The sequence below is a fragment of the Seriola lalandi genome, unplaced genomic scaffold (assembly GCF_002814215.2).
Source record: "Seriola lalandi dorsalis isolate HSWRI2012SDOR001 ecotype SW California unplaced genomic scaffold, Sedor1 jcf7180002054346, whole genome shotgun sequence".
Taxonomy (NCBI): Eukaryota; Metazoa; Chordata; class Actinopteri; order Carangiformes; family Carangidae; genus Seriola; species Seriola lalandi.
Genome location: NW_019524899.1, coordinates 903,629 through 928,259, shown reverse-complemented (window position 1 = coordinate 928,259; position 24,631 = coordinate 903,629). Strand labels below are relative to the sequence as shown.

The following is a 24,631-nucleotide window of genomic DNA, read 5'->3' as shown; positions in this document are numbered from 1 at the left end:
TATCTATTACATGTATCTCAGCATAAAGAAAATGTCCAAGGGAGACTATTCAAAGTTTGACATAAAAAGTCTGATTATACACATTATTATAAGTACATCTAGCTAAAACTAATGCAGACTGACTAATGTGGACAAAAACACAAGATACAACAGCGACACAAACATCCTCCAAACACGCCTCTTTAAAACAGGTTCAACAAAAACTGAACACGGTAAATCCTACTGTAACTAAGGTTGTGTTTATAGTAGGACTGTTGAAGTATTTATTTCTGTTTGCTGTCTGAGGATGGCTACATAAGTTTGGTTTTTGACCATTGTTGTATTAATAAAGTGGCCACATCAGAAATAAGTACTGAGGAAACTATGATGCGACCAATTACGTCACTGGTTACTATTTTGCAGCCAAGTGCTGAAAATGTTATAGGTTAACATGCAGTGCGAGGTTCAGCTCTCACACTTTAATAAGGTCAGCACCTAAAAGAAAGATCAGATAATGGAGAACAAAGTGTTCTCCGAATGCCAGAAGGGCGTGGTTAGAGGACACACAGACGTAGCTCAGATACATTTTAAAGATGTAGAGAAAGAATTTCAAAAATGTTTGGAGGAATTAATCCACCAATCATTTATATAGACAAATGTCATCTTTCTAAGCAGGAACGCATCCCCGAGAGTCACTTCTGTTTTGCTGTAACATGCAACATGCATATAATTGAAGACATGAAAATTCAGGGTCTGACTTTAAGTTTACACAGCCTGTTTTGTAGTGAAGCTGTTTCCACATATTCAGAATAAATGTTTGGGGGCAACAGAGGAGGATAATCATCATGCTATTGCTTAAAATATACATGTAAATTCAATATAATCTGGATATATTGTTACAAAACTAAATAAGTAGACAATTGTGAATGTTCTTAAGGGGTATTCTCCACTTTTTCCCTCCTTTTTGATACAAAATGTAGCAGGACATGGAAGATAGTAAATACAAAAAAAGCTTTATAGGGGGTCCAAATATAGAATGAAACATGATGTGGTGTAGTTGACTACAGGCTGTTACATAACAACATCAAATACCAGGCCACACCTCAGTCCCAGAACACCTGGCCATGAATAAAACACATCATTTTACTTATCTCTCTGACTCTGCATCACTTGCAGTTTGTTTGTTCTTTTGGTTGTGCTCTGCTTTGACCAGGGCACCAATCACAGCGAGCATCACAGTGATGGTTATGGCGAGCACTGACGCCGTCTCGGCCACGCACAGCTGGCTGTCCAGTGAGGCCAGGGAGTTCCCGGCTTGCTGAGCAGGAGCGTGGCAGACGATGTCTTTGTAGTCCTCCACATGCAGGTGTCGAACATGCTGGATCTTGCTGAAGACGCGCTGCAGCTCGCAGTCACAGGTCCAGGGGTTAAGGGACAACTGAAGTCCGGTGCTGGTGGTCTGGAGCTGCAGGAAAGTCTTGAACCTGATGCGATCTAGCTGGTTTCCCTGAAGACCCAGCAGAGTGAGTCCGGACAAAGGAGCCAGAGCTTCGGTCTCGATCAGTGAGATGTTGTTGTGGCTAAGCAGCAGCACCTCCAGGCTTTGCTGCCTGTTCAACAGGCCGTCTGAAAGCACATTCAGTCTGTTTGCTTCCAGGCTGAGGAGGCTCAGTCGAGACAAGCTGCTGAAACCCTGGACATCTATCGCTCGGATGCGGTTGTGACTCAGGTCCAGCTTCCTCAGGTTTTCCAACTCTCCCAGTGAAGCGGGGCCCAGGTGCTCCAGCAGGTTGTGGTCAAGCCGGAGCTCCAGGAGGGAAAACAGACTCTGAGAGAAGTCCTGAGGGATCCAACGCAGCTGGTTAAAACTCAAGTCCAGCCTCTCCAGAAACTGCAGAGATGACAGAGACTGAACACAGAAAAACGGTCAAATGAAGCATCAGTCAGACCAGCACATTTACAGTAGTGTGTTGAAAACAGTGATGGGATGTAAACAATTTACTAAAGAACAGTACTTATGGACAGTTTAGAGGTATTACTATTAAATGCTACTTTATCATTCACTACATTTCATAGGCAAATATTGAACTTTTTACTCCGCTACATTTATTTCACAGAAGAGCAGAAACAATTAAATGATTAGTCAGTTGACAAAAAAAAAAGGGGAAAAAAGTAGTTTAGTCATTTATGAAACAAAAAATCCAAACAGTTTGCTCATTCTAGATTCTCAGTTGTGATGATTTACTGCTTTCACTATGTTACGTCATTTTAATTTGAAAATCTTTGGTTTTGGATTGTTGACAAAATAGGAACTATGCAGATGTAACATTGGGCTCTGGGAACATATACAGACATTTTTTTAAATTATTTTCTGACATTCTATAGACTAAACACTAAACTGATTCATGGAAAAGATGATCAATATTAATCAATATTGAAAATAGTCATTATTTCCCTGCTTTAGCTAGTGGTTACTTTGTATTAACTAAATTACAACTTAAATATAAAATATTGTGGATTTTTATAGATTAAACCACCAGCATATAAACTATTATATAAGTATAAATCAGTTCCTCCTTCACAAACTGCAACATTAAATGCTGCTTACACATGAATGCACCAGTAATAATAATTGAATAATAATAAAAAAGCATAATGCATAGCTTTATTTTTAATATTTAGCTCACAATACTTCTGTACTCTCAGTGATAATGTATTTTGTGATTGATGCTATACAAATAGAGTTGAACTAAAGTAAAAGATCTGAATACTTTTACAGTGCTGGTCTAAAACAAAAATATAAACTGTAGAAAATAAGCACAATAAAATAAAATGCACATATATTTCGGTACCTGCGGCTGCACAGTGCTGATGCTGTTGTTGGACATCTGGAGGATCTTGAGTGACCACAGCCCCATGAAGGATTTGGTGTGTACCGCTGTCAGCTTGTTCCCACTCATGTCCAGCAGCCAGGTGCCATGGGGGACACCAACAGGGACCCGGACCAGCCCGCTAGACCTGCAGTCCACCAGGTCTGAGGATTCGTAGCACAGGCAGGGGTTGGGACACAGTTTGAAGCCCAGCGCTGCGTTCAGGAGCAGCAGCAGCAGCAGCAGAGGCAGCGCACCGAGCTCTGCGCAGCGACCGGCGAACATCTTTTTCATTACTTCGCAGTCTGCTCACTCCTGCTAAAAGGCATAGTTACCCTCTTTATGCGTCTCCCCCACAGCAAATACATGCGCATGGACCAGGGGAACCAGTTTGAATGGAGCGATAGTGATGTCATTCCAGTAAATTGTCTGTGAGCAGACATTGAGAATTCCTGATTAGAGAGGGATTATGGGCTTTAACGGATAATCACAAAACATTACCCTATCTGGGGAACAAACCTGGTCTGGTTTGGATCCTTTCCTAAACTAAGGATTTACATCTGATCTTTTATAACATGAACATTTTTTTTTTTTTGCTTTAAAGTAGTTTCTACATCCTGGTATTTCAGCATCACATCACATCAGATTTTTTTCATAACTAAATCTCATTGCTGAGGGAACCAGGTTGTTACCCATAATGGTAAAGATGACACTGGTCTTAATTAGTAGTTACATGAAGCAAAAGCCTGTTCAATGTAATTGCTATGAGCTGAAAATTTAATCAGAGCATCTTGAGGTCAACATGAATTCAATAGTGTAGGCTTCACCACTCAACACTGTGAAAACCACAGGATGTGTTCCCAAACTGTTATCTGTGCAGCAATGTAGGTCACTGGGTTGAAATAATCACTGCTTTTATATAATTCTAATTCAAAACTATCCACCAACAGCCTCTTAAATGTGATTATATGCATGTTTTCTTTTGCCTTTATGAAAATAATCTAAATATTTGGGGGTTTTGAACTGTTACTTGGACAAAACAAGACATTTGAATATGTCAACTTGTGCTTTAGGAAATTGGGATCAGCATTTACACTATTTTCTTACATTTTATAGACCAAATATTTCAGATTAGTCAAGAATAAAGTCTGTTAAGTCTGCAGATAACCACATTAATTATCAGTGAACAATCATCTAGCATCAAAACACACAAGCCTACCTGAGATTTAGCTGCAATTCCACCCAAAAAGCACAGAAATCACAGCTTTTCTAGATGTATTTTCCACACAAGTCCAGCTCCATTAGCAGTATTCATTAAACTGTATAAACTAAATGTTTTAATAAGAGGAATTTAAAATCATTAACTGTCAAGTGCCCTTTGTCGCCCAGAGGACAGCAGTAAATGTATCGAGCAGCTTTGCAGAAACCAGAGGCTTAAGACATTTGAATAATTAACTGAAACAGCGATGGCGTCGTTTCTCTGTAATTACATGGCTGCATTGCAATAAGGCCACCCTACAATCCCTGACAAGAAACCTGAGCGTCACCCATAAAAACCTGATCTGTTCAAAAACGTGGACACGATCCGTCACCCTAAGTTCAGGACGATGGTGATCGTCACGTTTTCAAGCAGACCTCAATGACCCAATCCCAGTCAAACATGTCCCTGTTAATATCATCTCAGGGTTGGAACCAATAATGTGTTTGCATGACCTGTTGGATTAAAACCCATTCTCCGTGAGCCCCTTCAAAAAGTTGTTGAAAATTACAGTATTACAGTCAGAATTTTTGTTACTTTTATTTTAGAAAATGTCCTTTAAAGTGTGGCGTTTCAAGTCACATTTTGTTTAAAATACAGAAAATACAGACAGTAGAACATGGATACAGCAAAAAAAGGAAACAATGACAGAAAATAAAGCTAACAAGCCTTTCTGACTGCTCTAGTTTTCTCTTTTTGAAATGGAACTGAAGGCAAAGGAAGAAGGGCGGAAAAAAGAAAAAGGCTTTGGGGACAGGAGGGGAGGAGTGGGGGCAGAATGAGACAAGTTAGTTAAGGAAACTATGGTTGCTTTATGGTTCATGTTTAAATTATTCTTTATAAAGTCTAATTTAAGATTTAATCTTTCCTCTTTCTTTTTTGTCTTTTTCATTTAATGGTATTTTGATCTTCTGGATCCAGGGCCCTCAGCGCTCCTCCTTGTGGTCTCAGACTGAGGACAAGGAATGCCGACTTAGTCTGGCAGTGGGAACAAAACCACTCGCGTCGCCTTCCCTGGCTGAGCCACACTGCCAACTCAAGAAGATAAAGTGGAGTCCTTCTGTGTTTGCTGTGCTTGTGAACGTTGCATGGACTTCTGACTTTCCACGTCTCTAAAATGTTTCTCAACCTGTAGGAGTAAAAAACGATAATTTATGGACAGTTTTCAACATCGGTTCTGACAAAACTCTAAACAAGAATCACACGAGCTCCCAATTATACCACCTGGATGTGCTCACTGAACCTCCATGATTCAGATCAGCAGTCAAGGAGCCAATTTTGAAGCTCATGTTGTCTTTATGCACAGAGCAATACAGGAGGTTAGAAAGTTTTATAAATTGCCTTAAATCAATCACTATATATATATATATATATATATATACACACACACACACACACACACACACACACACACACACACACATATACACACACACACACACATATATACACATAATACTAAACTTATTCTGATTATGTTTATTTGGGTTACTTCATGTAAAAATCAGTAAATTCAAACAGCTGCAACGATTAAGAGTTAGAAAATTAATCGTCAACAATTTTGCTAAAATAATTGTGGGAATTTGATGCTTATATTTGTCATAGATGATAATAAACGTGCCTCTCTAAGAGCTTTCTCCCTGCCTTCGAGCGTGACAGTACGTGGTAGACAACATCTTGCACAAACTAGTTGCTTTATCAATTTAATTTATAACTGCATTTCCTTTATTTTGGTTTCCCATCCACACAACACCAATCATTTCCACACCTGAAAAAAACAAAAACTGTTCACCAGAGAGGGCGAATTCAAAAAGCCTGTCTCACACTGAGCTGTTAACAACCCTGCACACTCGCACAGGTGTTTCCCATTAACTTGACTAGACCTCGTCAGGTGAAGCTGGGTGGAGCTATGCTGGGAAATGTGTGATAACATCACAAAAATGCTTTGTACTAACAGCGTGTACTGTTATATAACAGCAAGGGCGGAGTAACTCAGTTAAATGGAGTTAGGGTGGCGGGTATGACCGTGAATCTCCGAACAGCAGCAGATGATGTGGTACACTTTTAATTTAACTTCTCTGCCTTTAAGCGTGGGCACAGAGGTTGTGATACCTTTTCTATTTCTATATTTAGCCACTTGATGCAGTGGCCAAATGCACTTGTAGATACACTTAATAAAATCATCTGCGGACTACTTCATCTGTGATGCAGTTAGTGAAATATAGTAGATACGAAATATACTTACTATTTTGCGTACATGACTTAAAGCGCTTCCCTCTTTGCCTTTGCAGTTCTCAACCTGGTAAGGCGGTGAGATTACGACGTCGTCCATCACAATAATGTTCTTCTCCTGCCATTTACAGTCTTTGATGCTGCAAAGAGAAGTTACAATCATGTTGTGTAAATGACAAGATGTTTATTTGTGAAGCACATCAATGTAACAAGGGTTTGACACTGGCTCTTCATCATGCTTGTCTTTACATTTGTGTCTCCATTTCTCAGCTAAATAATTTCCATCACTAGGTTGTGACCGGTGGATGTTCCAAACACAGTGTCCACTCACTATTTATTATGTGAAATGTGTTGGATAGATGAATATGGTCAAAATGCTTAGTTAAGCATTCACGGTATTTGTTACGTGGGGTGTGACTGTGTTTGTCATGTGAGGTAACTGTGTGAAAGTGAAACTAAGTCAAACAATAGATAGGTTTCATATTCTATATTAAACATGGTCATTGGGAAAAGGGAACAAAAGCAAATTCAAATCAAATTAATTTGAAATTGCTGATCCCAAAATTCTGCCATTTTTTGTCTTGATGTGTTTAATCTTCAACAAAATTTAGAGCCTTTGGAAACAAACAGGATTTTACACGAGCCTGCAAATAGCACAAAAAACTTGTGATGGCAATTCCCCTACAAGAAATGAGTTGCACATGTCCCACGAAGTAGGAAAACACCCACTCAGGTGTCCAATGGCGGTCTGATACCGGGCTAAAATAGAGTCTGATATACGAGACTAAAATAAAATACGTCACAAAGTGACATGAATTTAATTTTAACTTTTTCAAACAGCGACACAGGACATGCAGGAACATAATGAGTCATGTTCTGCTTGTCTAAAACATAACCGTTAAAAAGCAAGACAAAAGTTTTCTCTTCCTTACCGTGTATTACTTTCCTTATACATCTGTTAAAACTGGTCTAGAACCAGTTCTTTGCAATGAAAACCTGACAACTGGTTGAGTAACTTTAGGGAGTAGCAGTATTAATACTGTTTGTTAAACTGTGTCCTCAATAAGGTTTTCTAGATGGATTAATGCAGCTCGAAACAAGGCAAGTTAACAGTCTTGTTTCCACTGCCACCCATCCACAGGAACAACTGGTGCTTTCTCATTACATCCAGTACACAATGCACCCTAAAACCAGAAGTATTTTAATGCAATAAAATATTATGTCCGGGAGAAGTAACGATGTCTGGACTGTGATTTTGTCTGTTTGTTGGGATGGGAGGGAAGGTTAGGGACTTAAATAAGTCACCATCACATTTGTGGTGAAAGGAATGGGGGGGGGGGGGGGTGTACACTGTGTATACAAGACCTCTTGGAGAAAACGCATTGTTATTCCCCGACTGGAAAATATTTTCTCAGCTACTTTCACTTTTTAAAAATCAGTAGTGAGTTTCTGCTGAGCTGTTTGTTTTGTTTTAAGAGATTTGTCCACAAGTGTTCCATTGAATTTTGTTTCCGTTTTAGTCTGACGTGACACTGGTGCAGTAGCTGAGGTGTAGGACTCAGTTCCTACTAACCAAGACAAGAGTGAAATGTGTTACTGGAGGCAGGCGGAGAGGACAAGCTGTTAACGGCAGAAAAAAAACATGTATTGCTGCTCTTTGTGATGCTTTTAGTATCCACTAAATTTTGGATCATGTGTAAATATTCCTGGGTCTATCATGGAATTGTGTTTCAATGCCCACAGGTCCCTTGGAATACTTGGAACATCAGCATCATCTTATCTTCTTGGTGACATCCTCAGTGCATATAATTGTTTGACATTATATATTGATGCTTTTGACCCTCACTGTAGAAGACTTTGCTTTGGCTTAGCAAGTTCCTGCTTGACCCTACTGACCTGATCAGTGACTGAACAACAACATGAAGTTCTTACGTTTTGTGAATAGTCTGGAATAGCTGTTGGCCCTCCAGAGAAACCCCAGCACTGATTGCATAGGCTTGGGACAGCTTGTCCTCCTTTTCTGTCCGTGCTCGATTGGCAAGCTGTGGAGCGATGAATAGAACATCAAACATCTCTGAAACCAGGAACTGGAAACTTTCAACTAGGAACAGATTCTTATTTTTTAATTGCAAGAACAACAAGTCATGGCAGTTTGAATCCTCTATTGTGCTGTGTTTAAGGACCCTTGGAATTATTGCTCATAATCTTTGGCTTCATAGGCAACACTCTAAAAGTGGACATGATCAACTGATCAATATCAAATCAAAAAGCCCAGGGAGCGAACTTTCACTCAAAGGGCTTTATTTACACCTACCCATAATATCTTCTACATAACCAATGTAAACAATGCATATATAAAAGATTGAATTTTTTGGTTGTTCAGGGGAAGGATCCTTGGAATTCCATACTTCCAGCCTCAAAATACAATGAGTTTCATCTTGCCCTAATTTGAAGGGTGTATAGTAACCATCAAATCCTTTCCCAGCTTCATTATACCAGAAGCCGATGGCATTAGCCAAATTTCTTTGGGGGGCCTTCAGGTGACCCTCATTAAGGAAATACAACATGAGATCTTTGTATTTACCAAATAATTTGCATTCACATATTCCTCCGTCACTAGCAAATACAGTGCTTCAACTGGGCCCAATGAAAAGGCGTGGCAAGATGTAAATCTAACCTACAGACTTCTGAGTTGACCATCATGCGTTGAGGTCACAAGCCCCAACACTGCTGGCAGTTTGAGAAAAACTGACTGTTTTTTTTTTTTTTTACTTTAAGGTTACAAATCTTCACCTGAGCGCATCATCAGTTTTGGCTAGACCGCCTCATTTTGAGGAGAGACTCTGGCTCGACACTGACCTCTACTCCTTTGAAGGAGCAGTCTTTGTGGGCCACACATTTTGGAAATCCACCTCTGAATTGAGTCATAGCTCAGACTAAATGACGAGCGTCCAGTTACATGTGTTTAAGTTCAACCTCACATTCAGTTGTAGTATCACTCATTGATTTATTTAGGACTTAAATTTAACATTCCCATCACTCATTATCATTAATTGAGGCACAAACCAACACATGTAAAGAACAGAAACAAAGTTGATGGACTCACCTTGCTAACATTCAGTGATGCTAGTGGGGGTGGAGTCTCAGTGCGGTCATTTATTATGTCCACATCAGAAACATAGGCTAAGTTGATCAGGATGACGTCGTTGAGGTTTGGCTTACCGCTGGAGGAAGCACATTCTTTGAAAGAAAAGTCAAGGCACACAACTTCATGACAACGCATCACAAGACAAAGTGACTATTGAAAGCTGACCCCTGATGAACCTGAACACCACTAGTTAGCCTGCACAGAGAGGCCTATGATGCAGAGAACTGTGGCTGACTGACAGTGAAAGGTAGTGCCAGTTACAGCATGCGACTATGAAGGGCAGTGCTGCCACCTCTAGTAAGCATGGATGAATGAATGAACACTTGTTAGAAGCGTTAAATTCTGTAAAGTTTATGCACATATGCACAGCACCAAAGCAAGTGTTCACTTTGTCTGTGATTCTGAATGAATTTCTTTGCTGGAAAGTCCACTAAATCAAATGGCTTTTGGGTAAATTACTCAATGGCAGCCTTCCAAACTTTGCATTCTTCTCAATAAATCCTGGCTTATTTTATGAAGTCCCTAATTAATAAATTAAATGGATCTAATAGTTCTTGATCTTTAATTGCCCTGGTTTCCTGTTGGATGAAGCCCTTCTTCATTTTCCCATGATAAAAATTCTGAATGAAAAAAACAAACAAACAAACAATAAAAAAAACAAACAGCTAAATTCTTAACATATAATACAGAAACATATATAAAAAAATACAGGAAAATGTTGCTCATCTTATCTCAAAATCATTTTTTTCTGAAATACTGACAGCCCAGGGCCTCAGGCATTCACCTCACCTGCCCTGTCAGGAATACACACACGGCGCATCACATTTGTTATTGAGATTTCTCTTGCACAACAGGCTCTCCACATATCTTAAACTAATTTGTGACATATTGATGGCATCAATTCTCCCAACTATTCTTTATTTTTTGCTGATTTAATTTTCAAAAAAAAGAAAAAAAAAAAAGATACATGGATTTGATCTGCTACGACAATGATGGCATGCCCTTAAAGTTTGACCTAAGTGGTAAAAATTCTCAATGTCATGTGTAATTTAACGTACAAAACGGTCTTATGTTAGTTTCATCTTCAGCAAAATATCATTAACTACATCAGAGAAGGCATCGTATAATAGTGCATGCTTTTATATTGCATTGGCTTGGCTTATTTAAAACTAAATTTGCCTGTGAAGTTCCTTACATGCCTTCCTAGATTAACTTAACTGTCAAAGGGTTGAATCAAACACCCAGGCCTGTGATGAAAACTGTCAACCCCCCACACTGTATTAACTTCATTCATTCGGTCCCTCACCGCACATCGTGCCCACTTCATCTCATGATTTAAAATCAGTGCAAGTCATGAGGTTATCCAGCGTGCCACCTTACCGATGTTCATAGTACACACACCCCATGAATGGGTGTAGACATGTTCACCAGCGAGCTAGCCTTAGTTATAATGAACTCATGATGCCTGTGCCACCCCAATCACGTCGAAATGAAACTGATATTTCACTCCACGGTCGCGCAAAAATTACAATATCGCAAGAATAGGATGAGACGTGGGGGAAAGCTCAGTTGATAATCTTGTGAATGCTAATGCCGTTAAATGAGCTAGCAGCGGCGGTGTGTGGCTGACCGAAACTTAGCACGTTAGCCGCGCTAACGGCAGCTCGATTGTAGCGTGGAAGATTCACGGTGTCCATTCATCCCTAGCTTTTGGAAATAGCCGTTAGCATCTCCAAGTGTTGGCATCACTAACTGAGAGAGGGAAATCGAAGTTCACGAACCACAACGAGAAGCGATGAATGTCAGTTAGCTTGCTAGCTAGCAACGGTTTGTGCCTGTGAGAGCACACAGCCATGATGCCTTACAGAATCCGTTGCCAGATAGTGATCCATGTTGAGGTCTGGCAATACAATGAGTGGATTCAAAACACATGCACTTCCTAGCGGATAACGTGAACCTTAAAATGACCCGGCAACACCGGTTTGATCGTCAACCGATGATAAATGTATGGGCAGTTACCTCTCAAATTAAAATATTTTAAAACGGTTAAAGATGTGTAACTCAGCTACCACCAATTACGCCTGCGCGGATCACTATTTGACATATTTTCGGTTACCCTACAGGCCCTTGCAGCCAGGCAGGCCAGCTAGCCATCCGCAGCTCGAAACAAACAAAGGATACTCAGAGTTAACATCTTGGACTGGTAGTCAAACGCGACCACTTCTCCTTGCAGACGTTGGCCCAAGCAGGTGAGGCAAGAGACATGGCTCCCGACGCTGAAATACTCCCCCGGTCCAGGAGCCGCCATCTTCTCCGCCAGGAAACCGGAGCGCCTGCCTTACGTAAAACTACGTGATTTCGTATAGTGACGCAACATGGGCGTGTCCAAATACGTCGCGTTGTGGTCATTTATTCAAATATTTGACTTACATTTACAATTTAATCTATTTTTACCTCACGTTGTATCATTAAATATTCTACCTAATGCTTTAATTGTCGATTAACGGTGATGTTATTTCATTAATTGAAGTGGAAAGTTGTGGCTTTGTCTCTGATTCAAACCTATAGACCCGCTCTCCAGTCAGGGTGCTCTCCCTACCGGGGATGTGGCGGTACTGCATGCTTCGCTGCAGCACTCCTCCAAACACAAAACAATCAGGATTGCAGCATTTAATTTTATGCTACACATATAAGTACGTGAATTTGGAGAGGACGAAGGAATGGAGGCGATTTATACCCAAGGCATTTGGATGGCTGAAACTCTTCAACAGAGGACGAGGAGTCAGGAAAAATTCTGGCTAGTTGTCACTCATATTGGAGATCCTAAAGCAGCTTTTCTGCTGCTCTTTCCTTTCACCTATTTCATCAGCAAACGAGCTGGAGTTGCGGTGCTTTGGGTAGCAGCTATATCAGAGTGGTTAAACTTGGTGTTTAAATGGTAAGGCAGCCAAAATGTTTTAAACATGGCATTAATGTGTAGCTTTTACTCCCCCAAACACTTTAGTTACCTATAGCTTATTAGCATGTTGCTAGTTAACGTTAAGCTTGAGTCATTGTCACTTAGCTATGATATCATGTATAGATATTCTTTTTTCAATAATTATTGTCAACAATGAAGTTAGACACAATTGTACAATTTATTTTGTTGACGTCGCAGCTTCCTGGACAATAAACGCAGTCCAACCCAATGTACTGTCCGATTAGAAACAGACATCCCCGGAACCATCATGTTTGTAGTGGCATTTTCTCATGCATTTCCTCATGGATTTATTAAGAACCAGATATAGGAAAAGGGAAGAGAGTGTTCAGAAAGACAAATGAATAGCTGCCATTACTATTAGCATACAATGGATTGAGTGTGCATTTAACTAGTCTAAAGTAGTTAAAGCGTTAAGAAAAATATTAATGATATGGTATTCATAGAGCATGTTTAAGAAAAGTCAAATGTCAAACAAAGAGGAATTTAAAATGCAATTAAGTTAAGTGAAAATATATGGATAAATAAGAGTTACTGACAAAAATAAAGAAATTATATAGTCTTAACTGGAGGAATTCAAAAGCATTCGTGGAAAGTTCTGTCAAAAGATGGGATTTAATGTTCAAGATTGAAACATGGAATAATGAAATCTTGGTAGGTAATATAGGATAAATACAATATAGTGATGGGGTTATTATAGAATACAAAAGTCTATAAGAGTCAGAATTTATAGAGTTACTGTAGGTTTCAGAAAGAAGAGATATTTTGTCTTTTCTTAATGCAAGAATATATATGAATAAGTCAGATAAATGTGAAACTTGTAACTAATAAATATAGTATAATAATAATAATATAATATAATATATAATAAAAAATAAATAAAAATGTTGATTGTGTGCTGATAGGATGTAAAAAGCTCAATGTAACAGAGTTAAGGCTCTGGTTGTAGAAATCATTTTTTTGAGATATGGGCCAATAATAAACATTCAGAGTAAAAACAATACATTTAGTCATGATACATAGTTTGGTACAGTAGGTGGCAGTCGTGTAAGTTATTGTAAGTTATGTGTTGTAAATGTATTTTCTTACCAGGATGCTGTTTGGAGAAAGACCATTCTGGTGGATAGGTGAATCACGTCTATTTGTCAACAAGCAGCCCAAAGTTCATCAGTTTTCCTCCACCTGTGAAACCGGACCAGGTGAGAAGTCCTCAAAGAAAAACACAATATGTATCAATCATAGATAGTACACTTACTTAACTGTACAGCCAGAGGTATAAAGCTGGTGTCCGTCTCTCAGGCAGTCCGTCGGGACATGCGATGGTGACAGCAGCAGTGTGGTGGGTTGTGGTGTCCTCACTGGGATCATTTCTGTATTCCCGTACTCACAGGTATCCCCCTTTGAAATAAACATATGCTGTTTTGGCTTTGAAAGTGAAGGTAAAGAATGGAGAATATCAGAGCTATTGTTTGATGAACCTCTTTCTCCTTGCCTCCAGTGTGGTGTTATCAGCTGCTCCCTACCTGTTCTATGTGTTGATGCTGGTGGCAGTTGGAATCTCCAGGATCTTCATCCTGGCTCACTTCCCTCACCAGGTTGTTGCTGGCTCCATTACAGGTCTGTATACAGAGTCATGTGCAAGCTGAAATATGGAGTCTGGGTGGGCCATATTGATTAAATCCATTTTACATAAAAGTATTGATATATACAGTATATTGTATTATAATACATCTTCTGGAAAACAAATTTGGAAATCTTAAATCAGTAAAATAACCAGATAGTTTTGTCTATTTTTGGCTAGTCCATTGAATACCTGACATGTACTTCTTCACACTGATGCAAAAATCATATGAATCCAAAATTACCTTAAAAATCATTGATTTGCAACAATTCTCGCTGTAGCTTAATACACTTAAAGATGGTATTTTCTGCATACATGCTATGGAAAAATCTTGTGACACGTGAAAAAAAATGTATATTGTCTCATGTCTCAAGAACATTCAGTATAATCTTTCATTGCAAATTTGATCCGATTGAATTGTTCTGGTCAGGCCTCATTCTGGGGATTGTCCTGAGCCGCAGAGTACCAGAAGGTCGCCCCCTGCTGTTCTTCTTCAACTTCAGCATTGGTCTGCTGCTCAGTGCTCTGATGCTGCATGCTGGATTACAGCAGCTGGGAATCGACCTCTCCTGGTGAGTCTCTCTACTATATTCATGTATATTAGTGACAAACATCTCTGTCAGATGAAGCTGCAGAGAATTTTCCAGCCATGACTGGACATATTCTATTCCACAGGTCTATTACTTTGGCTAAGAAATGGTGCAGCCATTCCGAGTGGATTCGTTTGGATACAGCCCCCTTCTCCTCTCTGACTCGAGATTGTGGGGCCCTTCTTGGTTTGGGGCTGGCCCAGTACTGGAAGCCTGGAGGTTTTTCTCTGCCATGGGCTCCAAGGGCGTTATCTCTGGCTATTTCATCCATGGGACTTTACCACGTGAATCGCCTGCCACTCCCGATTCAGCCACAAGGCCTCTTCTACGGCCTCTTCTTTGTCAAATTCGTCATAGTGCCTCAGATTGTCATGGTGCTTGTACCTGGACTGGTTCACCTTTTCACACGAAAAAAGAAGAAGGACTAGACACGGTTTTCTCTCCATGCTACAGGTGTATTTCACACCTCTGAGGACTATAGCTATCTTCTGACAGAATAGTTCCTGTAAACACTTTAAACGTCTATGTAATGTATTCCATTGGTACGGTTGCGGGTAAAGTCTATAGTTAGTCACACCATATTGCTTTTTTCTCTTAATGTTCAATCAGCAATTGTCTTTTTTTCAGTCAGTGACTTAATGTTTTGAGAGTACACAGGCCTTAAATCAGGGGAATGTATCTTATTTTTAATTTCTGCTCATTTGCAGTACGTGTATGTACTGTAATAGTAATAAGTGTTGTAAGTGTTACAGTTGTTTGCAAGAAAAGTGCAGATTTGATGTACTGTGCATCAAAAATATGACATGACTTGAATTTTTTGAGGCAAAAATTAGCTGTAGGTAATTTTTACTCACTTTATTTTTAATGTTTTGGTCCCCAGACTTTCATCCCGTTATAGATTAGGTATATCAAATAAAAAATAAAAAGTATCCTAATGTAGGTCTGAGGACCAAAACAAAAATAAAATGTGTGAATAGTTGACCCCAGAACTCTTCGTTTTTGTCATAATCACAAGTTTTGATCCTACAAACCTGTCAATAAGACCTTCTGAGGGCTAAAACCCTTATAGAAATTGTTTCACAGGAAAGGCTAAAATGTCACCACTTCACATTCTGTGTGTAATTCAGCAGTTTAAAAACTCTGATGTTCATGCTAGGGTCACGTTCGGGTCAACAGATGTCTGATTTTACAGTTACATGGACATTTGACAATAATAATGCAATACCATGCAACAAACCATTAATTGAAACATCTAAACTGCTATGATCAATACTTTTTGCATTAACAATGGATCAAATCACCACGTGAATGTGTGAGGGGTTGTCAGTTGTGACGAACCCACTGGGAATCATCACCTGACTCTGCAGTTTCCTCCAGCTCTATGGAGCATTTTAGCATCTTTTTTTTTCTTTTTCTTTACAGCCCACAACTTTACTGTTTTGGTTCAGTCTCACCACAATCAACGTCATCGTTTTCAGACGCAACACGCTGCTGCTGATGGTTTAAAAGCTCCAGGAGCTCACTGTGCACTTCCTGCTCAGCAAGAAACAGCAGACAGAGAAAGTTAGCGACTATAGCTGATGAACATAGTGGAGCATTTAGCAGCTAAAAAGTCAGATATTTCCCTCATTAGTTGGGTAACCAGAAGCACGACCGACAGTGAATGCTAATATCGGCCTGTGTCTGCTAGATGTGTAAATAGGCAACTGATTACTAACAAGCTCACCATATAAAACTTCATAAGGAGATGTCATTGTTGTGTTTACAGTTTGTTTAGTTGCCACCAAGTACACAAAAATAAAACAATGTAAGCTTTATAAATACTTTCTATTTTTGCAAGGTCATTGTTGCAATTGAATTGCCCAGGGCCTCAGGCATTGAATTGCATTATATTGTATAGAAGTTTATTATTGTGTCGACACACTGGTGTTAAATGTGGTTATGTGGCCCAAAATCATCCAAAATAAATAAATTACATATTTATGTTAAATGCACATAATGAGTAAAATAAATAACTGACATGCAGGGCGTGTTTCAGTTGGTAACCATTTATAAATATGTTCTTTTCCCCCCCGATACATTATGTTTGACTGTACAGATTACAATCAGTTATCATGAGATAAAAACACATTCTTTTTATTGTTTTTAATTAAACTTTTTATCACAGCGATCTGAAAGCTCACATTTACAGACAAGAGAACTCTGCTCAGCAAGCAAATACATTAAAATAAAATAAAAGAACCTTTTCCCTTTTGTCTAGCGAGGTTTAAGGAAAATGATAAGGATAGTTCAGGGATAGCAGTCTCCTTATCTTGATCCGAACACTGTATCACACACCAGAGTCAGGACACTGCTATACATGTTTCTGCTTGAGCTCATGGAAAGAATAGAACATGCATCAGACTATTTACAGCAAACTAATATACACAGACAGCTTGAAACCATACACCCTCAGATATCCTCAACTTAGAAGTCTTGTTTAAATTAAGTATAGTACAGTTTATACCTTCATCTCTGTAAAGATAAGTACGGCAACTCTCTGGTAGCAGGTGAAACTGAGGATGAGCAGGAGGCAGTCAGGAGGAGCTGCTGTCTCTCTTTAGATATTTTAATCTTTATTTAGAACCAAAATAAAACGTTACAGACAAATGGTCTGTAACTTTTCGCACATATACAAATAACTTGAATACTCTCATTATTCCACTTTCTCAGTCAAACTCCAAATATGGAGTTTCTGGGTACTGAAATGTCAGTCATCTTTTTTTTTTTATTTTCTTTTTTTTTCTTTAAATGTATCTATCTGTTGCAGCAGATTCAACTTCTTTTCATGACATGTGCAGGACCAGTGGATTAGACTGGCTGATTTGGAGTTCGAGGACGTTTTGATGGCTATTTATTATGAATACTTAAATATGGTCGACCTCTTGAAACAGACTTGCTTTACTAACGGACCCGAGCTGGACGGAGTGGAATATCTGAGCCAGTATATACAACTTGTGCTAGAAAGTCTATACATCTTCACCAGTTTAAAAACATTGTTTGCTCTTCATATTGTCATTCATCACTGCTTTGTAAATCATATGATAATAATAATAATAATAATAATAATAATAATAATAATAATAGTGTCTATGATAGTCTGTTATCACTGGCCAGAGGTCTGACCCATCACACACCCACTTTCTCCAAATTCAACAATCATAACAACACAGTAAGTAAAATACATAAAGTGCACCCTTAGTTAAGAACTTAACAGGCATTTTTAGTGCAGAGGTGGCGGAATAAAAATGCATTATGGGTAAAAAGAAACAGCACAAAAGAAATGCAGGAGAAAGGGAAAACGTCTGTAACAGTGGTCGTGTATGCATTTGCTTGCTTTTAGTCGCTGAGCACTATCCATGTTAACCCATCACTAGCATATGTGCTGAACCTTCTACTCTCTCTTACAGTGTCGTTACGTACTGAGGAGGGACAGAGGCGAACTTTGACACTCGTGATGAAAATCACCCACCACAGGATTTTTTTTTTTTTATTCATCATTTGACCAGTCATTCAGATAAAGATGATTGAACCATTCTGTGGCCAAAGATTCACACTAGAAACACAGTTACTGCGCTCAAGGCCTTTTTTTTTTTTTTCTTATCTAATAAAGCAATCTGTCCTCAGAACAAGATGTATGAGTTATCCAAAAAAATCAAATGAGCTTGTAAAAAAACCATAGCAACTCATGCTTTGCTTGTTTATATGAGCAGATAGTTAAACAAGTTTTCAAAGATGTTTAATGACAGGGAGGGGGATGAATATGTCAGTAAAAGTTAGAGGTTTGCAGCCTTGACAGCTGGTTTAACTTCACACTAAGGCATTTCATGAGGTCTGACACAGGAATGATACTTAACAGAGATACAGAAAATCATAATTTATGTATTTGAACCTCAGAAGGTTCAATGAGGCGACGTGACTCAAAAATGATTTTAATCAATGGAAAATGATGCAGTTATAGATGCAGGGAGATGTTGGATTTTCATTTTGACACAATCATTTTAAGACCAGTTCAAAGCCTTGGACCTTTTGAAGGTGCACACTGGCACAGTCTGGGTAGGATTTAATTTTGTTTATTAAGTGTGTTTATTAACTGAAACCATTTGTTGCTCAATCGACTGATCATTTCAATCATTTCAGTCATTTTTCAAGCAGAATAGCAAAAGCTCACCGACTTTTTCTCCAGCTTGAGGAGTCACTGCTTTGACTGTTTTATATCATTGTAAACTGAATATCTGACTGTTGGTTGACATTTGGAGATGTTGCCTTGGGACTCGTAAAAATTATACTGGGCATATTTTTTTTATCAATACCTGACATTCCACTCCCCTCCCCCAAAAAACGGATCGAAAAAAAAAAAAATCAGCAGATTAATGGATAACGAAAATAATCGTTAGTTGCAGCCCTATTTTACATTATTGAGGACGTACTGCAGCAGAAAAAGCATTCTCTTGCATTACACCACAACAAAATCTTTTTTTATTTTGACACAAAAGAGGTAATAATGTCATTCAAAGTTGGTCTGTGTCCCTCCTTCCTCACCCTGGTCGGTTCTCCACATCCATATGACTAGCAGTGGGACACAAAGGCAGGGTTAACAGAATACAATTCAAACGCAAACTATGTTTCCTTTTATTTCTATGTACAATATATAACTTAATTATAAATATTGTCATCTTTCTCTAAGTACTGAGTTGTTGAGCCATTTGTATTTTCTGAGCAATGTACAGTATTGAACATATAATATTGTATTACATAGAATAGAGCCTACTAGCAACCTTGGTTAAGAGCACACTTTGAAAGAACAGAAGATGGATACAGAGTCCACAAGTAGAGTCCGATGATTAGTACTTTCACTCTTACAGTCCCACCTGTTGTGTTCACTTGTGGGAACTTTGTGCCACACAATGTTTTGGAAGTGCACTGGTCTTTAATTCAGTGTGAGATCAGAACTTAGGACCCTCCTGTTATCCTACCTGTGTGCAGAGTATGATAATGAAATAATCGCTTCACTGTTAGTTATGTTTTTCATATAAGATAATGTCTAATACCCTAAGTGTGTGTGTGTGTGTATGCCGGCTGTGTGGTTTTCTCTCTGACTGGATCTGTCTCTCGTGAGTTCTTTAAGACAAGTTTGTCCATGTCACATGTACAAAGGTCAGCAGCATGTGCTGTTGAGCTAACTGTTTTTTCTCCTCTTACTCCCACTAACAAGCCCAGTCCCACCAACCAGTCACAGACAGGCCATCACACATTTGATTCCACAAACGGTCTCTTTGGTTTGATAGGGGAGGTGGGGCCTTGGGTGCGGGAGTCACGCGAGAGCTGGCGGTACATGTTGTCCTGGTAGGCCTGCGCCACAGGCAGAGTCCTCGCCACCTTCACATCCGGGTAGGTGGGCACCTGGCTGACCCTCTCCAGGATGTCTCCACTGCCGCGGGAGCCGTTGGCCAGCTTGCCCAGTGAAGGGGGCTGGGTCTGGGAGTAGTAGTCCTCCTCCAACAGGTGTCCATTTTGGGCGTTGTTGGTCTTGTTGTAGTAGGCGATATTTCCCAGTGAGGCGGGGGGACTGTAGGTGGAGCCTTGCTGGACCAGCTGGCCGGGCGAGGTGGGGCTAATGGCAGAGTCCATGGACGTCATGGCCCTGGACCGCGAGGGCTGATGCAGGTACTGCTGAGTCCGCGCCGTCTTGTCTATGATGCCCATGAAGGGCGTGTTCCGAGAGCGGGTGGTCTCGCCCTGATACAGCCCCCCGCTGCCCTGCGAAGGAGAGATGGGGGACATGTCATCACAGGTGCGCTCGTATGTGGCCTGCAGGGGGATCTCCATCTGCTGGATGGAAGAGGAAGGCCTGAAACCCGGTGCTAAATTCGAGGTGGATCCAGTTGAGATGTTGTTGCTGGACGGGGAGAATCGAAGGCCTACGCTCTGAGAATGGATGAGAGGCCTGGGGGTGGGCACATGCTGCTTCATCTCAGTAGTATTGGCACTGACGGGGCGCCTCACCATATGGGGAATCTCAGGAGAGCCCAGCTGACAGGGTGGCATGGCGTTAGCGCGCTCCAGCACGTGTTCAGAGACTGGGTAGTAGGCGGCTGACTGGCTGCGGCTGATCTGGGGTGTCTGGCTGTAGCGCATGCCCCCCGGGCCCCCGCTGCTGGCGCGGTAGGCAGAGGAGGGGCGCTGGGGTAGCTCATCCTTCAACAGGCCCGACTCCATAACCCCTCCTCGGCCACCGTGCTGACAGAGGGCCCCAGAACTGAGGCTGGCCTGGACCTGGGGCATGGACCGTCCATCCAGGGAGGGCTGGTACACCAGCCGGCTCTCCACGTCCACTGAACCCCCTTGGTAGCGACCGCCGATGGAGTGGCCCATCTGGCCACCGTAGCTGCTGTTGCCCATCACATTGCTGGGCTGGTTTGTGCGGACTATCTGGGCTATAGAAGGCTGAAGACGAAGGCCTTGGGCTTGGTGGTGCTGGGAGGACAATGAGGGCTGTGAGCTCAGCTGGAACGAACGCTGGCTGCTCATCTTAGAGAGGGGAGATTTGGGTCGGCCGGGGAGCTGCTCTGTCTGGTAGCGCACAGGCGACCCAGACTGGGACCTGTACAGACAAACACTTTCTACTGGCGGGCTGGCTCTGTATTGAGCAGCTCGACGTAAAGGGGAAGGCGGGGGGCTCTGGTGATCCATTCCCTGACCCCCGGTGCCCATGGGAGGCGGGCTGAAGCGGTAGGACGGCTGATGCACTGGGGAGGTGTGAGGCGGGCTGTGTCGGTAGTGGGAGTTCTGATGTGTTGGGGATAGAGAGGGCGATGTGGGCTGGTACGTCCCGCGGGTTGGAGAGGACATGGAGGACGAGGTGGGGTGATACTCATAGGGCTGGCCCATGGGCGAACCCCCAGCTAAATAGATCTGATCTGGATGTGTGGGGGAGAGCGGTGGGCTCTGAATGATGGGAAGGCTGGAGGGATTTGCGAGAGACTCAGGTGGGGGCAGACCCATAGACATGGCCTCCAGCTCCTGCTCCAGGTAGTCCTCATCCTCAAACAGGTCCTGGACGGGCTCCATGTCCTCCAGGCGGGGCTCTGGGGGAGGAGGGAGAGGCATGGACAGGGACAGGGACTCCTCCTCTTCTGGGGGAGGCGTAGGAGGAGGGGAGGGAGGAGGCTCCAGTTCCAGGTCCTGCTGCTGGTGCTCCTCCTGGTCGAGCTGGTGACACTCCTCCTCCACCCTCTGGAGCAGCCGCTGGATCTCTCGGTTGTTGGGGCACTGCTTTATGGCTTCATTCAAGTCCTCTAAGGCTTCAGGAAATTGTCTGGAAATAGGAGAATGATAGTTACTGTCCTTCTGAGGAAAAAAGTCGTTGTCCAAAACATAATAATTAACAAAAGATTCACAACTGCACGGAAGTTCTTAAACATGTGTGCCAATCACTTAGTGATGTGTAGGGGGACACAAGTGCGTACCTGCTGCTACGCTTGGCGCGTGCCCTGGCGTAGTACGCTTCATATGATTTTGGTTTCAGTTCAAGTGCCTTCGTAGCAAATTCCTCAGCCATCCCAAAGTCCTGCAGAGATTGAGCAGAGGAGAACACGACGACTGAACGACACCCAAAACACACGTTGGCCACAAAGGAAAATGTGGTCAACAGCATTATCCTTATCATCTTGTAATGCATCATACTGTTCGGTTCGGTTATTTCATGTGATAATTGTCTCAAAAATGGGCAAAAGTGAATCTTAACATAAGTGCGCTTTAGTCTTCTAGCTCGCCCGCCGACTTACGTTCATTTTCCTCCGACATCGGGACAGGTTGAGGAAGAGCGATACTTTGAGTTCCCTGAATGTCTTGAGGTCCTCGCTGAAGCCTTCGCGTGGAAACTTTTTGAGTGCATACTGATAACGCTGCGCCGCCTCCTTCACCTTCCCCTTCTGCTGGGCGAACAGAGAGACGCCTGGTTATCCTTTCACTCAGTGAAATTAAAGACTAACCTGAAACCTTAAAAACATAAACCAGAGCTAAACGTAGAGACTCTTTCAGCATCGTTTAGCATCTGTTTTCAGACTGAGCTCGTTCAAGAATTTGCTTTGCTCGGGAAAGTCTAATGCCGATACTCTATACTAGAATCATACCCGCAGAATCAGGGTTCATTTTACTTTATTTTAGTCTGCAGAAAATAGCAGCCTATATAATTTATATTAAGTGATCCCAAAGGAAATCCATATTTATCCATATTTACAGATCACATCATCTTTGCTGAAAAAAATGCATTTAAACGATGTTTTATCTTTTCACAGATTATCTATAATTCACATTGTGAAATCCGAGGCCGGTCCTCTGACCTTGTAGAAGCTGTCCCCCTCCTCGATGAGTTTGCTTAGTAAGATGATCATGATGTCGGGTTTGGACGTGGCCATGGCCCATGTGGCTGGACCTGGGTAACACAGGAAGGAGCAGATGAAAAAAAAAAGAGAAAACACACAGTGAGAAAAGACACACAGTAATAAGCAGAAGAGGAAGGAAGGAAGGAGCGACTGGGAGTCAAACTACACACAACAATAATAACAGGGGTGAGGACGACAGCCAAAATGGGGGGGAATGGATGAGAAAAGACAGGCAATCCACTCTAGAGAAAAGATTACAAAAAAAAAAAAAAATCTGCTCTGGAACCCAGAGAACACTGTGACCTCGCTATGGGAAATCAGACCTGGGTCAAATACTATTTGCCAATAACTATGAGGCTTTTTTTATAATCCTGCTGGGAGCCGCAGAGGCTCGGCCTAATTGGAGTGCAGATTGAGCACCTTTTGAATTTTTCAACCCAAATTATCTTTAACTATTTTCTGCAAATATGTTTTGGCCCAGGCAAACCCAGTGTAGATGTACAGTACAAAAATAACTAACTAAATAAATAAACAACACTGTCATGTCTTTCTACTGAGACACATTTTCTGTCTCGTCAAGAAGTGCAGAAGTACAGTAATTCTTTGCGCTACTGACTATTTCCGGGATGTGATTAAGAGCAGCAGAAAAGCAGGAAAACACTAATTTTCCAATAAAAACAAATGGGAGCTGCGTATCTAAAGATGGAAAGAAAAAAAAAAAAAAAAAATACTTGGTCCCTGGAGACAGTTTTACGACTGAAAAATCAAACACAATCCCTTCCCTGAAACTGATGTGTATATGTTGTGTATCTGCGCAATCCTTGACACGTGTACACACACCACACAGAGATGAAAAAGGAGGAAGGGGTGGGGTCTTGCACAAGGAGACACGGGGCAGGTACAATAAACAAAAAGAGGCAAGCAGGAGGGACATAACAGAGCTCTGCAGGCGTTAGCTGTCCCTCTGAGCTGGTGGTGGTGGTGGTGGTGGTGGTGGTGGTGAGGGTAGGAATGCTGCTGACTGGCCTAGCTGACACTGAGGAATCGTCTGGAGGATGAGCGATGCACAGTACAGTGGTTTATCACCTCAGTCTGTGGTGGCGGTGGTACAAAAGGAATTACAAAGACATGCATTTTTTTTTCTCGCTAAGTCACTACCACGCAAGTGTTACTGAGGGCTTCCGTCATGCATCTGTGGGATGGAAGGTCAACACCTCGATACGACGTCACAGGCTGGAGGCCGGGCATGCTTGTCATTAACCACTTGAATGTTAGCATCTACCTCTAGGCAATCCCGACTGCATCACTGTCAGTGCTAATACCTTTGCATGTTATTATTTGTCAGTTTGAGAAGGTTTTGGTAGCTAAGCTCGCCTGCCGACACTTAGGACGACACAGACAACACAGAGAGAGGAGATAGAGCTGTCAAAATGCCTGGTGGGGTGAGAAGTCGACAGCCTTGGCTTTACCTCGGGGCCGACTGGGCAGCGTCTGACATCCTGGGGCCGGAGAGAGAGGCGGGGGATAGGG

General features: G+C 41.5%; 4 protein-coding genes across 12 annotated transcripts in view; 1 reads left to right on the top strand and 3 right to left on the bottom strand.

Annotated features, from left to right (window-relative positions):
* Positions 1-86: 86 nt before the first annotated feature.
* Positions 87-3,143, bottom strand: LOC111656140 (uncharacterized). Its single transcript, XM_023407731.2, has 2 exons — positions 2,832-3,143; positions 87-1,888 (listed from the first exon to the last, which is right to left on the bottom strand). The coding sequence occupies exons 1-2, from the start codon at positions 3,141-3,143 to the stop codon at positions 1,127-1,129; spliced, it is 1,074 nt and encodes a 357-aa protein (XP_023263499.1). The 3' UTR covers positions 87-1,126.
* A 1,488-nt stretch (positions 3,144-4,631) lies between these two features.
* Positions 4,632-11,827, bottom strand: lsm12b (LSM12 homolog b). Its single transcript, XM_023407822.2, has 5 exons — positions 11,669-11,827; positions 9,446-9,579; positions 8,272-8,381; positions 6,353-6,479; positions 4,632-5,236 (listed from the first exon to the last, which is right to left on the bottom strand). Exons 1-5 carry the CDS (start codon positions 11,793-11,795, stop codon positions 5,144-5,146), a joined length of 591 nt encoding a protein of 196 aa, XP_023263590.1. The 5' UTR covers positions 11,796-11,827; the 3' UTR covers positions 4,632-5,143.
* Positions 11,828-12,086: 259 nt separating this feature from the next.
* Positions 12,087-15,656, top strand: g6pc3 (glucose-6-phosphatase catalytic subunit 3). The gene is made up of 6 exons (XM_023407761.2): positions 12,087-12,425; positions 13,557-13,663; positions 13,764-13,854; positions 13,963-14,081; positions 14,516-14,657; positions 14,761-15,656. The coding sequence occupies exons 1-6, from the start codon at positions 12,208-12,210 to the stop codon at positions 15,101-15,103; spliced, it is 1,020 nt and encodes a 339-aa protein (XP_023263529.1). The 5' UTR covers positions 12,087-12,207; the 3' UTR covers positions 15,104-15,656.
* Positions 15,657-16,784: 1,128 nt separating this feature from the next.
* Positions 16,785-24,631, bottom strand: part of tanc2b (tetratricopeptide repeat, ankyrin repeat and coiled-coil containing 2b) — a 141,044-nt gene continuing 133,197 nt past the window's right edge. For 8 of the 9 annotated variants that reach the window (XM_087174392.1, XM_087174393.1, XM_087174394.1 and 5 more), the window contains 4 exons: positions 23,060-23,151; positions 22,502-22,648; positions 22,184-22,284; positions 16,785-22,032 (listed from right to left, as the gene is read on the bottom strand). In XM_087174392.1, coding sequence (XP_087030518.1) covers positions 19,962-22,032; positions 22,184-22,284; positions 22,502-22,648; positions 23,060-23,151 — 2,411 coding nt within the window. In that variant the 3' untranslated portion in view covers positions 16,785-19,961. Of the gene's footprint in view, positions 22,033-22,183; positions 22,285-22,501; positions 22,649-23,059; positions 23,152-24,570; positions 24,601-24,631 lie in introns of all 9 variants that reach the window. The other variant, XM_087174400.1, reaches the window with a different exon arrangement.

Excerpts from the sequence above, each read along its gene's own strand:
- LOC111656140 (XM_023407731.2), bottom strand. The coding sequence starts at position 3,143 with ATGAAAAAGATGTTCGCCGGTCGCTGCGCAGAGCTCGGTGCGCTGCCT. Across the intron at positions 1,889-2,831 it reads TCAGCACTGTGCAGCCGCAG|TCTCTGTCATCTCTGCAGTT; the intron begins GTACCGAAATAT and ends TTCTGTGTTCAG.
- lsm12b (XM_023407822.2), bottom strand. The coding sequence starts at position 11,795 with ATGGCGGCTCCTGGACCGGGGGAGTATTTCAGCGTCGGGAGCCATGTC. Across the intron at positions 6,480-8,271 it reads TTCCAGACTATTCACAAAAC|CATCAAAGACTGTAAATGGC; the intron begins GTAAGAACTTCA and ends TTCTCTTTGCAG. Across the intron at positions 5,237-6,352 it reads TAAGTCATGTACGCAAAATA|GTTGAGAAACATTTTAGAGA; the intron begins GTAAGTATATTT and ends TTACTCCTACAG.
- g6pc3 (XM_023407761.2), top strand. The coding sequence starts at position 12,208 with ATGGAGGCGATTTATACCCAAGGCATTTGGATGGCTGAAACTCTTCAA. Across the intron at positions 13,855-13,962 it reads CTGTATTCCCGTACTCACAG|TGTGGTGTTATCAGCTGCTC; the intron begins GTATCCCCCTTT and ends CCTTGCCTCCAG. Across the intron at positions 14,082-14,515 it reads TGTTGCTGGCTCCATTACAG|GCCTCATTCTGGGGATTGTC; the intron begins GTCTGTATACAG and ends TGTTCTGGTCAG.